Source organism: Ursus americanus, chromosome 15 (assembly GCF_024610735.1).
Source record: "Ursus americanus isolate L20-20 chromosome 15, mUrsAme1.1.p, whole genome shotgun sequence".
NCBI lineage: Eukaryota > Metazoa > Chordata > Mammalia > Carnivora > Ursidae > Ursus > Ursus americanus.
The window spans coordinates 36,751,601-36,767,094 of NC_142141.1; the positions used below are offsets into that span (position 1 = coordinate 36,751,601).

Genomic DNA, 15,494 nt, shown 5'->3' on the forward strand with positions numbered 1-15,494 from the left:
ATGAAGAGCATTCATAGTGTTTTACTCATAATGGGTATTCAAAAATGTATTGACTGGTAGCTTACTACTGAGTCTAGAAAATACTATCAGAGTTACACATTTAGGGTCACCTGGGTGGCTCAGTCAGTTGGGCGTCTGCCTTCAGTTCAGGTCATGATCTCAGGATCCTGAGATTGAGCCCCACGTGTCAGGCTTCCTGCTCAGCAGGGGGTCTGCTTCTCCCTCTGCCTCTGCCCCTCCCCCTGCTCATGTTATCTCTCTCTCTCTCTCAAATAAATAAATAAAATTAAAAAAAAAAAAAAGAAAGCATTTCACATTTATCAGACCCTAAAATCTCCTACTGGTGCTCTTTCCAGAAATGGTTCCTTCCTTCTATCTTTTTCAGGTATTCCCTTGTCAAAGTAAGTCTTCTCCTTAACTTTTTGGGCCCTCTTTCCTCCTTGCTGGGATTCCACTGAGGTGACTTAAGTGTCCTTAACTTCTTCAAAAGGGTGACTGGAGGGATCCCATAGGCCTTCTGGGGTCAGTTCAGAGTCTGCAGAAAAGAGAGTTTGAAAATTACCTAAAACGTGTGACTCTGACCTGAGAGTCCAGTGACTAACACAGACAAGTCAATTCAGTAGTAGAGGAACTAAAATAACTTTCATGTGTCCCTGACATTTGCTTCTATTTGCTTGAATTCTTTCTATCAAAGTATCTTGCTAATTTAATTATATGCTGTTGAAAATAATTTATTGGCATAATTTTGATAACTGTCTCCCTATATTGCATGATATAAGTGAAAAACTGATGTTACTAAAATAGTAACATGTTTTATTCTCTTTTTTTTAATAGACAAAGACGACGAGCTGAGAAAGAGCTGCAAGAAAAAAGATCAGAGAAATTAAAGAGAAAACCAAGTGTGGCTTTCCACCCAGGGGGTTCCCTTGTGAATGATAATGATTCAGAAATAGTCATGAAACCCAAGGTACAGAAACAGTAGTATACATACCTCCCTGGTCTGCATGTACAAAAAGTTGGGGATGTCTTTGTGGTTTATCTAGTTTTCTGATTGCTGGAAGCTTCTGATTCTGACCAGGAGAATCTTTACATCATTAAGTACATAACCCCTGCTGCATTCCTCCATGGAGTAGTGGACATATAGTTGCAAATGTGAAGAGCAAGTTTTTTATTTACCTGCCTGTGTGACTTTTTTATATTTGAAATCACTCCTTGCTTTTTTCTGTGACATCTTAATGCATGTCATATATGTTCTTTGGGTTACTCCTTTTATAGTTTGACCTCTTTTTAGATGCCTCCAGCATTTCCCACACACGGGTTTGTTAAGTAACCTCTATATTGAAATCAGATCTTTTCAAACATTCCTTCTAAGTTTGGTGACTATTTACCTATTTTTGCAACAAATAAAATCAACACAAACAGTTTTGTTTTCAAGGATTTTTTAAAAGCACACTTCAGTAAGCCTCAAGAGCTTGTCTGGAGGCACTTAGTCCCATTGTTGAGTCCATGAGCAGTTCTGCTAGGGTGGGGGGACTATTCGGGTGTTAAAGCTACTCTGCAGGGAGAAGTGCACACTGTAACTTAGTAACTGCAGTAAGTTAGTAATGTTCCTTTTTAGTGCTTGGTTTGTGAGTTTTGTGAATTTCTTTGTGGAGTTACTTTGATAGAGTAAATAAGTATTTCTTGAATGGATTCAAGCCTATACATAAACGTTCAAGAATCCTCTTAGGTATTGAATTTTTTTTTTTTTTTTCAAAATAATGAATGTCTTTGAGTTGCAATCAGAGATTGATCATTTGGGGATTCATTTAGGAGCAACAAGAACATCCTGCTTCCCAGCCTTTGGATGACTTCAGTATTCCTTTTGGTATGTATAAGCATGGTTAATGTAGTGTCTCAGTTCAAAATTAAGATCAGTTTTCTAGAATTATGTATGTAAAAATGAGACTAAATTATTTTCATTTTATCTTTGACAAAATGGAGTGTGTGTGTGTGTGTGTGTGTGTGTGTTTTGATGTGTTATCTGGTAGAGCAGTGTTTGACAAACTGTGGCCCACAGGCCAGATCCAGACCATGCCTGTTTTTGTAAATCAAAAAATTTTTAAGGATTTATTTATTTATTTTACAGAGAGAGAGAGAGCACGAGCGTGTGCGCGCATGAGTAGGGGGAGGGGCAGAGGCAGGGGGAGAAGGAGGGAGAATCTCAAGTTAACTGCCCTCTGAGCGTGGAGCCTGAGATGGTGCTTGATCTCATGACCCGAGCCGAAACCAAGAGTCAGAGGCTCAGTGACTGTGCCACCCAGGCGCCCCTTTGTAAATCAAGTTTTATCGAGACAGAGTTATGCCCATTTATTTACACATTGTTTCTGACAGATTTTGCACTGCAGCAGGGTTCACTTGTTGCAAGAGGAACCATAGTCTGCAAAGCCTAAAATCTTTATTGCCTGGCCCTTTACAGAAAAAAATTGCTGATCCCTATAGTAGAGCAGCACAGTTAATTAGAATCTCAGTTAAGGTACTGATATATAAGGCCTGAATGGAAATTATGGAAGAACATGCCTGTTGAATTCATCATACAAAATACATGCACATTAAAGTAAGGAATCAATTCAGAAAAAAGAGTGCTTGTTTATAAGATGGGGAATTCTTTTCTTTCTCTAGTTGGTCAGTTGATTTCTTGCTGCCGAATGCATGTGTTCCCCAAGACTTTCTCTTCAGTAATTTTCATACACATGTACACAAATACTCTCATGACTTCAGCTCTTAAATTTTTTTGATGACACTCAAATACACATCTACCCTCTCTCGTCTTTCTTTTCTTTTTTTTTTTTTTTCAAAGATTTTATTTATTTATTTGACAGAGACAGAGACAGCCAGCAAGAGAGGGAACACAAGCAGGGGGAGTGGGAGAGGAAGAAGCAGGCTCATAGCAGAGGAGCCTGATGTGGGGCTCGATCCCAGAACACCGGGATCACGCCCTGAGCCGAAGGCAGATGCTTAACCGCTGTGCTACCCAGGCGCCCCTCGTCTTTCTTTTCTGCTTTCATCTTAGATTTAAGATGTCCAAATTTTATTTTATTTTATTTTTTTGAAGATTTTATTTATTTGAGGGAGAGAGAGAGCGAGCATGAGTGGCAGGGGTGGGGCGTCAGAGGGGCAGAGGGAGAAGCAGACTCCCCACTGAGCAGGGAACCCTCGAGGGGCTGGTTCCCAGGACCCTGGGATCATGACCCGAGCCAAAGGCAGCCACTTAACTGACTGAGCCACCCAGGTGCCCCAACATGTCCAAATTTTAAACTGACATCTTGCTATTAGTGATATCACCATTCTCTTGACTGGTCAAGATTTTTACCTTGAAAGTTACCCTTGCTTTATCCCTTACCTTTGTTACACCCTTCCTTCACTTATTCCTTGATCTGGTCCTCCCTCCCTCCCTTCTCTCTCTCTTTCTTTCTTTCAAAATTTTATTTATTTATTTATTTGAGAGAGAGTGAATGAGAGAGAGCATAAGCAGGGGTGGGGGGTGGAGAGGCGGAGGGAGAAGCAGACTCCCCACTGAGCAGGGAGCCCAATGTGGGGCTCGATCCCAGGACCCTGGGATCATGACCTGAGTTGAAGGCAGACACTTAACCTACTGAGCCACCCAGGTGCCCCCCTCCCTCCCTTTCTGGGTGCCACTGCCCTGCATCAAACCTCTGTATGCCTAAACCAAGCAGTTTTTTCCCTAGCTGACCTGCTTAGCTTTTGTCTCTCAGCTTCCTAACCCATCTGGTATTCTTTCCCACTTACTTATCTTAAAACATTCTTAACAGTGTTTTGTTTTGTTTTTTTGCTTTGTGAAGGTAATACATGTTCACTGGAGAAAATTTAGATAATACAAATAAGGAATAGGAAGAATATTAAACTCTTCTCCCCCCCAAAAATGAAAGTCTCCCATAATTTTTCTGTCTGGAGATAGCCAGTGTTAATATTCTTCCAAGGTTTATTTTTTAAATATCTCCACTCATATATATCTGTAAATACAAATATGTATCTGTATTTACAGTCATATATATATATCTGTATTTACAGATATATATGTATTTATATACATTTGTATAAATTTATATTTTATTAATGATTATATTTTAATAATCATGTTAAGAAATGCTTGATATAAATTTGTATTTTTATTATTTATTATTTATTTCATATATATATAAAGAGTATCTCTTCTACTTGTTTATACCTTGCTTGTTTTTACATACTAGTGTTAAGGTAAATATCTTCCCGTATCACTAGATATTCTTGTACAATGTCATTTTTAATGACTGCATAGTATTTCAGTGGATGTGGGTTGTGTCATTTCAAGCAACAGTAATTCTCCAATTCTCTGACACCAACTGATGTCCTATAATTCAATTCAATTCTGACAGTAATCTGGAGTTAGCACAGATACCACAGATTAATGGCTTAGGCCCAAAAGACCACTTCAGATATCAGCTACAAATGGAGTCCCCATAAACCTGCACTTTTGCCCAGTCAACTACACATTCAGGGATTCCCATGACTCACCGTCCAGGTTTACTAATTTGCTACGGTGATTTTAGAACTCAGAGAAGTGCTTTACTTATGATTACAGTTGTATTATAAAGGATACAATTCAGGAATAGCCAAATGGAAGAGATGCATAAAGGAAGGTATGGGGGTTGAGGGCACAGAATTTGCACACCCTCTCTGGGTATGCCACATGCCCAGCACATCCCCTTGCTCATCAACCCAGAAACCCCGTTCGCCTCACTGTTTCAGGATTTTTATTGACATTTCATTATATAGGCGTGATTGTTTACATCTTTAGCCATTGATGATTGAACTACATCTCCAGCTGCTCTCCGTTCCCCAGAGGTGGGGGTGGGGTGAGGCTGATGATAGTTCTAACCCTCTGATCATGTGGTTTGTTCCTCTGGTGACCAGCACCTATCCTGAAGCTATCTAGGGGGCCTGTCAAGAGTCACCTCATTAGCATAAACTCAGATATGATCAAAAGGGGCACATTATGAATAACAACGGAAATTACTGAGGAAATTCCAAAGATTTAAGGAACTCTGTGTTTAGAACCAAAGATGAAGACCAAATATATGTATATTTTATTATACTATAATGTGTCATAATTGAAAATCTCTTATGCTACTTAGTTGTCCTGGATGATCTCCCAGGAAAATCCACATCTTTTTTTTTTTTTTTTTTTTAAAGATTTTATTTACTTATTTGACAGAGATAGAGACAGCCAGCGAGAGAGGGAACACAAGCAGGGGGAGTGGGAGAGGAAGAAGCAGGCTCATAGCGGAGGAGCCTGACGTGGGGCTCGATCCCATAACGCCGGGATCACGCCCTGAGCCGAAGGCAGACGCTTAACCGCTGTGCCACCCAGGCGCCCCAGAAAATCCACATCTAAACCTAAACTCCCATAATAGACTTTGGACTTGGATTCTACTTGCTGCTGAACTTTTCCACGTAGGTGGAAATTACCTCAAGTGCAGCATGTGCAGTCCGAATTTGTTGTCTCTCCCCCAGCAGCTGTTTTTTTCTCCTCATTCTCCATCCCCATTAGTGTCACCGCCAACTCAACCCCAAAACATAGGGTATCTGAATTCTGCCTTCCCCCACCTTCTCATCTAGTCAGTAACCAGGTCTTGTCTCTTTTACAGCCTTTGTAATTTGTAAATTTATCATCTCTCCTCCATTTTCCACCATTACTGGAGTACGGATCTGAACTGTTGTAACAGCCTTATCTGTCTGAAGCCACTCGAACCTGCTTTCCCTACACTGGCTGGGGTGGTTTTTCTAGAACATCAGTCTGACCATATCATTTTCTTGTTTAACATTTTCTACTGGATCTTCATCAGCCAGAAGAACATCTAGGTTTCTGGGCTGGACATACAGGATCCTCCACAATTTCCGTTTTGATTTCACTGAGCTGCCTTTGAGAGTTAACGTAGGCAGCACCTCATTCAGAAAGTCAATTTTGATAACATCTTGGCACCGCATACCTCACCTCCCTTGAGTTAGGTACTCTGCTTTTGGACTCCAGGTAAAATGTTGGCTTCTCAGTGATTGCTTTCAATGTTTTGTTGTTATATTTAAGAAATGCTACAAGAGGATATTAATACTTCAGCCGGATTGCACTTCATGGCCTCTGTGAGAAAGAAAGCTGTAGAGTGTCAGGATGCAAGTACAAATACAGACCCAGGTAAAATGCTATTTTATTTTAATTTTTAAAATTCATATTTTTTTGCAACATTTAATATATCTGGGCTTTTTCTTCACAACAGTGATTTAGCGTGAATTTTAAGTGATAGTAGTTACTCATCCCAGGTTCTTATCCTCGACCCTAGTATGTACTTTACAAATTTTAAACTTTAAATTTTAAATTGAATTTATGATAACTTAATTAAAACATAATAGAAATTTTTGTTCAAAATACCATAGACTACATCCTAAATCAGTAGAAATAATGTTTTGAATTTGGGTTCTCTATGCCATTAATTGCCTTCACTGGATTTCATGCCTAAGATGGAGAAGCCTGGAGCTATGGCTGGTGAAGTGGAGTTAGGAAGAGGGCTAGATTGGGTTGGTGTGGGAAGGGCGTATGTAACTGTGTCCAGAAAGTTGAAGGAACTGTTTGGAATTTTGCCTGACAAACTTCCTCATTCATGTAAGTGCTCTGACCTTTGTGTTATAGAAATTCTTTTCTATGATCTTAGGAAACAGTTGCTTTTAACTGTGTTCAGAACCTTCAAGTGCTTTTTTAAACCTCTGATTTTGTATTATTTTAAAATAGTATTTATTGATATGGTTTCAAAATACTATATGATCATTATAGAATATTTGGGTAATGTAGCAAAGCTATGAAGAAGATGAAATTATCATACCACTTAGAAGTAATATTTTTAAAAAAGATTTTAGAGGGGGGACAGAGGGAGAGGAACTCAAGTAGACCCTGTGCTGAGTGCGGAGCGCAATGTGGGGCTTGATCCCACGACCCCAAGATCACAACCCAAGCCAAAACCAAGAGTTGGACACTTAACCAGCAGCACCACCCAGGTGCCCCTAGAAGTAACATTTGATGATTTTTCTTTCAATCTTCCTTTGCACGTTTTACATAGTCTGATACAGTATATAGTACAAGTGTCTTCCCTCATTATCTGAACTTTAATCTTCCAAATATTACTGCTGTCTTCCCTGAGAATTTAACCCTTCATGGGTCCAAGTGTTTGTTTTTTGCTTAGCTACCTTTGGACATTCTCCAGTTAGACTGTCTCTTTAACATATTATTTCGTTATTTATTTACATAGTATAGTTTATACATATATATTGTGTATATATGTATATAACATATACATCATAGTATATACTTACATGATAGTATAGTATTTATTTATATTATACTATATGTTTACTTACATTATAGTATATGTTTGCAGTAGAGTATCAGTATTCTATCTGCTATGGTCAGTATTATTGCATATGCACATAAACTAATGGGTTAAATGAATGTTAATTAAGAAGTGATGTTTAAAATGCTTTATATTTAATAATCCTTGATGCACAGCTATTTAGATGTTTAAGAATTGTTTAATGTTTGGGGGTATTAGATGGGCTGGGCTGCGGCACCTTTTCTCCCCCATTTAAAAAATCTCTTGGTATCTGTGCAGCACGTTTATTAAGAATAGATTGGATTTGGATAACAGAATTTACCTGTATTTTATATCCTTTGCTTTTCACTTTGATTTTTGCTTATGCCATACGTTTCCCCGTGTCATCAAAAAGTACTTTGTAAGCATATTCCTTCTTCCAGCTGTGTCATAAAATATTTACCTAATTCTTTTATTGTTGAATGCATTAGGTGGTTTCCAGTATTTTTCTCATATAAGTAAAGTTTCAATGAGTATCTTCTCACATATGAGCCTTTGTTTTGGTCATCACTGTGATTTAGGTAATTCTTTTATCTTTACCCATCTAATAGGTCATAAAAAGGCATCTCACTTTTTAGTTTTTGTTTCTATCTGAATGAGGTTAAGCCTGTGGAAGATGTTTTTTGATGTAAATGGTGCATATCCATTTGAGAAAGCCTTGGAGGTACTTTACTGCTAGATGGTCTTCTAGAATTGGCAGCCTGTTTGCTAGAAGTCTGTTATTATCCAGGTAGTCAGGCTAAATAATAATAAAATGAATAGTGATAAATGAATAGTAGTAAATATGAATAATAATAAAATCAGAAATTATCATTAATTTTTAAAAATTAAATTCTTAAGGTGTCAATCTACTACCTTTAATACACAATATCTAAAAATCTGCATTCATATATTTATTTTTTTCTGTTTGTGAAATTCTTTTTCTGTTTTCTTTTTTTGCCTCAAATCTTCGAACTGACTGCAAGATAAAAAAGATACTTCTCAAGAAGTTGTTTCTGAATGTTGTAAAAATCAACAAATCATTTCTTCTGTATCAGGTGTGCTTTTTTTTCTTTTTTTCCCAGAATAGCATTACTAGTTAAAGATTATGTTTTTGTGATGCCAAAACAAGAGTTACCACCATCCCTAAAAAAGCAATAAAACCCATCAATTGATTCAATAGAGATAGAATGATAATTTAAGTATTTTCACTTTCCTTTTTCCTAGTTTTTGGGTTGTCATATGGTTTAAATTCAGGCCTTGGTACCAAGTTTCCAGCATTCAATATAACAAGAAGTTATATTTTGCATATGAACTTTGAAAGTAATATTCTATTAAAAATAAGATGCTAGGAAGTAAAACTAAAGTCCTAGGACAAAAGGCACAGAGTTAGACCATTTGCTGACCTATTGTGACAGGCTTCTTTATTGTACTTTTGAATAAGAAGTTAATGACTTTTGTAAAATTTAGATGTTTAACATTTTTTAAATGGTAAAATTTAGCTATGGGCTCTGTGAATGTACTGGAAACTACTGAATACTGAGTTGTGCCATTTTTATTTTGTTTTATTTCATTTCATTATTCTATTCTATTCTATTCTATTCTATTCTATTCTATTCTATTGATTCTATTCTATTCTATTCTATTCTATTCTATTCTATTCTATTCTATTTTAGAGAGAGAGTACACGCCCAAACAGGGGATAGGGAGGGGCAAATGGAAGGGGAGAGAGAGAATGTTAAGCAGGCTCCATGCCCAGTGTGGAGCCCAATTTAGGGCTTGATCTCATGACCCTGAGATTATAACCTGAGCAGAAATCAAAAATGAGATGCTTAACCAGCTGAGCCACCGAGGCACTCCTGAATTGTGCCCTTTTAAAGGATGTAAATTATATCTCAATAAAGCTGTTAAAACAAATGAATAATAAGAAAAAGGGTTGACAGTAAAAATCAAATTAGTATAGGTTAATTTCCTAAACTAACATGACTTAATATATCTGAAATGGAAATAGGAAGTTACAGCATTTTCTTTCTTTCTTTCTTTCTTTCTTTCTTTCTTTTCTTTCTTTCTTTCTTTCTTTCTTCCTTCCTTCCTTCCTTCCTTCCTTCCTTCCTTCCTTCCTTCCTTTCCTTCCTTTCCTTCCTTTCCTTCCTTTCCTTCCTTTCTTTCCTCAACATGGGGCCTGAGCTCACAATCCTGAGACCAAAACCTGAGCTGAAATCAAGAGTCGACACTTAACCAACTGAGCCACCCAGGAAAATGCCACACAGCATTTTCTTGACACGACTTAGATACTTTATTATCCTTGTGAATCTTTTACATGAAAAAAGCAATAATCAGTCTCTATTCAACTATGAGTTACTCTAGAGTAAATTGCCTTTAGAATTGAATAGAATTTATTTATACCTGTGAAACTTCTACTTAGATTTTTTTAAGATTTTATTTTTAAGTAATCTCTTAACCCAAAGTGGGGCCCAAACTCAGAATCCCGAGATCAAGAGCCACACACTCCCTTGACTGAGCAAGCTAGGCGCCCCCTACTTAGATCTTTAACAAAAAAAATTTGTATGTTATTTGTTGCTAACTTGTTATAATGCTAATGACTCAGAGCTTATTTACAGATTTTTTTTTTATATTACTGATTTTTCTTTTCTTAATTTTCAGAACATGAACCTTTGAATGTTCCTCAAATGTTGGCTCCCGATGTATGTCTAAATCTCAGACTTCCCACTGAAATATCAGAGAAACCTGTGTCACCTTCACCGTCTGATCTGGTACTAAATTTGGTATTGCCATTCAGCGGTTATAATAATACATTTGCTAAAATTTATTATGGTCATGTGCATTATTGAATTGTATAGATGAAATGAGGCTAAAATGGGATCTATGTAGCTTTGTTGGAAAGATCAAAAAATTGAGATTTAAATATTATGCCCCAACGTATTGTAAACTAAGACCATAACACATACTTCCTGGAGCTTTCCCTAAGTTAGACTCATTTAAGCTCTTCTTACCTTTAGAAATAAATAAATAAGGGTGCATATGTATATACATATATACACACACAGTTTTTTTTTTCTTTTTCCTTTTTTTTTTAATAGGGGCGAAGGGTACAGACTGGCTCTGCTACAGAGTAAAAAGAACGTAACCCTCTTTGATTTTACGTGTTTTGGTTCAGGTTGGACACACGTACATAAATGTGATTGACATTAAAGCTGATGATCTACAGGAATTGCCTGTCAAAGAAGATCCTTCAAATGATGCTATTATCAAACAGCCAGGCGGTCATCTGGAGGCCCCGTCTTCTGCAGAGTTACATTATATGGCAGCTTCAGTTACAAATGCTGTTCCCTTGCACAGTTTTAAGAGTGAAGGTAATAATTTTGTTCCTACTTTTTAAGCAGATTAAAAACATTTTGAAAAATTCTTTATTATAGCGTTGTTACCCCTTCTTAAGTCTCTTAGCTCTTCTCTTGCAAACCCACTATACTTTTGGATGTTTATATTCAAATTTAGAAATGTTCTTTTTGGGGGGGAGGGGCAGAAAGTGAGGGAGAGAGAATCTCAAGCAGACTCCATGCCCAGGGCAGAGGCTGATGTGGGGCTCGATCTCAAAACCCTGAGATCATGACCTGAGCCAAAATCAAGAGTTGGATGCTTAACTGAATGAGCCACCCAGGCGCAACTAGAAATGTTCTACTAATCGTCTAACTCCTTGTTTAGAAGGTGAGAATCAATCTTTGTATGCTTTTCATATTCTTGATAGAGTCTGCCAATTCCACTATGGATTTATTTTTTAAACCTGCAAAAGTGTCTCCATCCTGTCTGGATGGAGGAAGCTGGAGAGCGAGCAGTACAGAGGTGAAGGAGCCTGGGATCACCTCACCTATACCATCAGAAATACAGCAGGACAAAGGTGAATGCCCTAATTGTATAACATGACTCTCCCCCTTCCCTAAATTACCTATATGTAGAAATAAGTTCTAAAACTTGGTAATTGCAAAAGAAACAGGAAAAGGCTTTTCCCTTGCTAAGGAGAGTGGGGTCAGATAGGTAAATGAGGTAGAGTCATGGTTCCAAAGCTGGGCCCATGGGTATTTTTCAAGGAGACTATTTTGTACATATGTCTTTTCTTTCTTTTTCTTTTTTTTTTTTTTAAAGATTTTATGTATTTATTCGACAGAGATAGAGACAGCCAGCAAGAGAGGGAACACAAGCAGGGGGAGTGGGAGAGGAAGAAGCAAGCTCATAGAGGAAGAGCCTGATGTGGGGCTCGATCCCATAACGCCGGGATCACGCCCTGAGCCGAAGGCAGACGCTTAACCGCTGTGCCACCCAGGCGCCCCTACATATGTCTTTTCTTAATTAAGGAGCTAAAAATAAATATCCGATGGGATGTCATGAGTGCTTTGGTGTTAAAAAGGAATTCTCATATTTAAAAAGGTGGGAGATTCTAGAATAGCATATAGAAAATACACATTTATTTAGCCAAAAGTGAAATATTATTAGTAAAATATTCAGTTTTATAGTTATAAATCAGGTTGAATTATTGTAAAATATTTGCAAGATTTAGAAGGATATTTCTCCAAAACCTAAAGTTATTATATGAATGATTGATCTTTTATATTTATTCTTTTGATACAGAGAGATAGAGCATGAGCAGGGAGAGAGGCAGAGGGAGAGGGAGAAGCAGACTCCCTGCTGAGCTGGGAGCCCGACACGGGGCTTGATCCCAGGATCTGGAGATCATTACCTGAGCCGAAGGCAGACACCCGACCATCTGAGGAGCCACCCAGGCACCCCTGATTAGATGAATCTTAATATGCAATCAGACTTCCTGCAACAGAAAGCCAGTCTGTCTTCTGGGTTCCACAGCTGCTGGGAGGAGTGCACCCAGCCTTGTGGTTGTCAGACGCTTCGGGGGCAGAGTCCAGCCCTGCCTGCTAATTGTGTATCAACAGTGGGCACTCAGGAGATGTGAGGAGTAAGGAAGGGAATGGTGGGGAAACCTCACCTTAGGTTGTGTTAGGGCATTTCTTTTCTTTTTTTTTTTTTTTAAAGATTTTATTTATTTATTTGACAGAGAGAGACAGCCAGCGAGAGGGAGAACACAAGTAGGGGGAGTGGGAGAGGAAGAAGCAGTCTCCTAGTGGAGGAGCCTGATGTGGGGCTCGATCCCAGAACGCCGGGATCACGCCCTGAGCCAAAGGCAGACGGTTAACGACTGCGCCACCCAGGCGCCCCGTGTTAGGGCATTTCTGTTACAGCTGTGCATACAAGTAAGTGCCAGCATTTCAGATTTTGAAGCTTTGGCCCACCGTCTCTCTCCTGTCATGGGGCTGTTCGGTGCATGGGTATTGAAGGGAGAATGTATGAAACTAATAATCTTTTAAGCTGGGGAAGGGTGTGGGGAAATGAAAAGAGCTTGACTTCCAGATTCAAGTAGAACAGATCTGGTTTTTGGTCTCAGCTCTGTCACTTCATAGTTTGGATACTTTTTGCAAGTAAATTAACGTTATCTGATCCTTACTTATATCTCTGTGGGACACAACCTCATAGGAATGTCATGTGGGTTACATCTAGCCAAATGCCCATGGGCTACCTGGGGCTCCTGGGTGGTGCGGTCAGTTGAGCATCTGACCTTTGGTTTCGGCTCAGATTGTGATCTCAAGGTCATGGGGTCAAGCACTGCGTGGGGCTCTGCACTCAGCACGGAGTCTGCTTAAGACTCTCTCTCTTCCACTCCCTCTGTCCCTGCCCCCCCACGCTCTCTCCCTCTCTCTAAAATAAATAAATAAATCTTTAAAAAAAAAATGCCTGTGGGCTACATAGTTTCCCTTTATTTTCACACCAGTCAACTTTTGAAATTCTGCTAAACTGGAGCCAGACCCATCTCTCTGTGACCCCTAAATATCCTTGGCCAGCTTTTCAAATGACCATGAGCTACAGGTTAATTTCCTTCATCAGTCAGATCAAGTTTATTCAGCCTTTTGGAAGATCCTTCTCTGGGCAGACTGGTTACAAAAATATGTCAGTGGACCCTTCTAATCTTATTAAAGAGAACAACTTTAAAATGCCAATTTAAAAAGGATATGTTTTATATTTTGAAAATAAATTCCATCATGGTATTTACATAATATACCTTAAAGAATTCAGAATCTAGTTACATAATAGAGTTGAGTGGGATTTGTATTATAGGTAAAGGCTGGGAGAAGGAGGGACAGGCTCCCTAGGTTTTTAAAACAAAAGCAAAACAAATAATAAATTCCTACTTTTAGTGATACTTGCTCATCATTTTGAATGACAGTAGTTTCCTATTTTAGAAACTATCTCCAATAGAAATGCTTTCAGCTATTAATAGCAAGCAGAGCTTTGCTGGCCAGAGGGAGAATTTTTTCCGGGTCAGTGGAGCTCAGTATTTAACCCTCTAAGTGATTTTTTCTGTTACTCAGTGGGAGTGGAGCAGATTCCCAAGGAAAGGGAAGCTAGTTTCATTATGTATGTAGGCCATTCTGGATTTTTGAGCATGTCCGGCTCTTTTGCTGTATTTTCTACTTGAAGTTTGTATACAAAATTCTTTCCTGAGAGTGACTAAGGGAGACACGTCAGGCTGTTGAGAAACAGGAAGGATAGATGGTAAAGTACTGTGAGAATCAAGCTGAAAAAGGTAAGGCTAGGATGGCCTGACAGGCTGGGTCAGTAGAGCATGTGACTCTTGATCTTGGGGGTCGTGAGTTTGATCCCAATGTTAGGTGTAGAGATTACTTAAAAAAAAAAAAAAATAAGGCCAAACCAGATAGTGGAAAGTGATGCAACTGTCATTGTCTGCATTGCAATTTGCCGTTATCCTCTCATGGGAAGCCTCACGCTAGACTGGGGCTAAAAGATAGGAGGCACTACTTAAATTTGTCTAGTGATTCACATTTTCAGAGTATTTAGTTGCATAATTCAGTCTTCACAAAACCTCTGTGAGTTAGGTAGATCAGGCATCATAATCCTCATTTGACCCTGTGGTCAATAAACACTAAGTCAGGGGCCAGGTACCAGGGCTAGAGAAGAGAGTAATACCAGGCTCTCTGCCTGGGCGCTCACCTCGAGGAGGAAAAGAAGGCAGAGAAGCAGAGGATTACGATACAGCATGGGAAGTGCTGTCAACGTGGTATGGATGAGATTCTTGGGAAATACAGCATCTACTCTGTCTCTAGGAGGACGGGGACATTTGGGAGAGCCACCTCAGTGGAATCTTAAAGGGATGTAGAAGTTAGAGAAAGGGCACACGGACTGAGAGACTAGATTGTACAGTGACTTGGAGGTTTGATGGAGCCTGGAGAGGTTGAGAGAATTAAAGTTTGCTTGGAGGCAGTGGAGTGGTTTTGTTTGTTTAAGACATAGTAAGAGATGAGCTGGAGAGGGAGACAGGAAACACTGAATGGCATTGTCCTCATATTGAGGTATTTGGACTTTTAAGATGAAGGTATTAGAGAAACACGGAAGAATTTGAGGTGGGAAAGGAACAATATCAGATTTATGTTTTAAAAGATCTGTGTGGAAGATGGACTAAATGGGGTAAAATAAATTAGAGATAGGGATACTATTTGGGATCCATCTATTGTGAAAGCTTCAGCTAAGCAATGACAGTAGGAATGGAAATTTTGGTGTTACTTTGGATCTGAAGGAAAGAGAAGAACCTTGAATGACTCTAAGGCCTCTGGCTTAGGAACGTGGGTGAATGATAGTGCTACTCACTGAACTGGGGAATCACGCGGAGGGAGCAAGTTGGAGCAGCAGAGCAATGAGTTTCAATTGATGGGCTTTTGGGACAACCTAAATGAGATATCCAGGACGTAGGTGGATGTAAGGGCCGGAGATCAGGAAGATGCCATGTGAATTTGAGAGTCACCCGTGCATCAGTGACATCACCCAGGGAGAGTGCGTAGAGTGAGAAGTGAGCTGAGACAGGCACCCTGGAAGTACTGATGGGTCAGAGGGGTGGGTGGCAGAAGAGAAGAACAAGAAGACAACTGAGAAGGAAGAGCAATAGAGGGAGAAGGAGACCCAGAA

General features: G+C 39.1%; 1 protein-coding gene across 11 annotated transcripts in view; it reads left to right on the plus strand.

The window, feature by feature from the left end:
- Positions 1–15,494, plus strand: part of CPLANE1 (ciliogenesis and planar polarity effector complex subunit 1) — a 146,415-nt gene that overhangs the window by 91,342 nt on the left and 39,579 nt on the right. For 8 of the 11 annotated variants that reach the window (XR_015726876.1, XM_087867919.1, XM_087867921.1 and 5 more), the window contains 7 exons: positions 835–967; positions 1,813–1,867; positions 6,125–6,229; positions 8,420–8,491; positions 10,098–10,219; positions 10,612–10,807; positions 11,200–11,349. Coding sequence is in view for 10 of the 11 variants with exons in the window: in XM_087867919.1 (XP_087724045.1) it covers positions 835–967; positions 1,813–1,867; positions 6,125–6,229; positions 8,420–8,491; positions 10,098–10,219; positions 10,612–10,807; positions 11,200–11,349 (833 nt within the window). In the remaining variant the exon portion in view is untranslated. The remainder of the gene's footprint in view (positions 1–834; positions 968–1,812; positions 1,868–6,124; positions 6,230–8,419; positions 8,492–10,097; positions 10,220–10,611; positions 10,808–11,199; positions 11,350–15,494) is intronic. The other 3 variants (XM_087867920.1, XM_087867923.1, XM_087867924.1) reach the window with 2 other exon arrangements.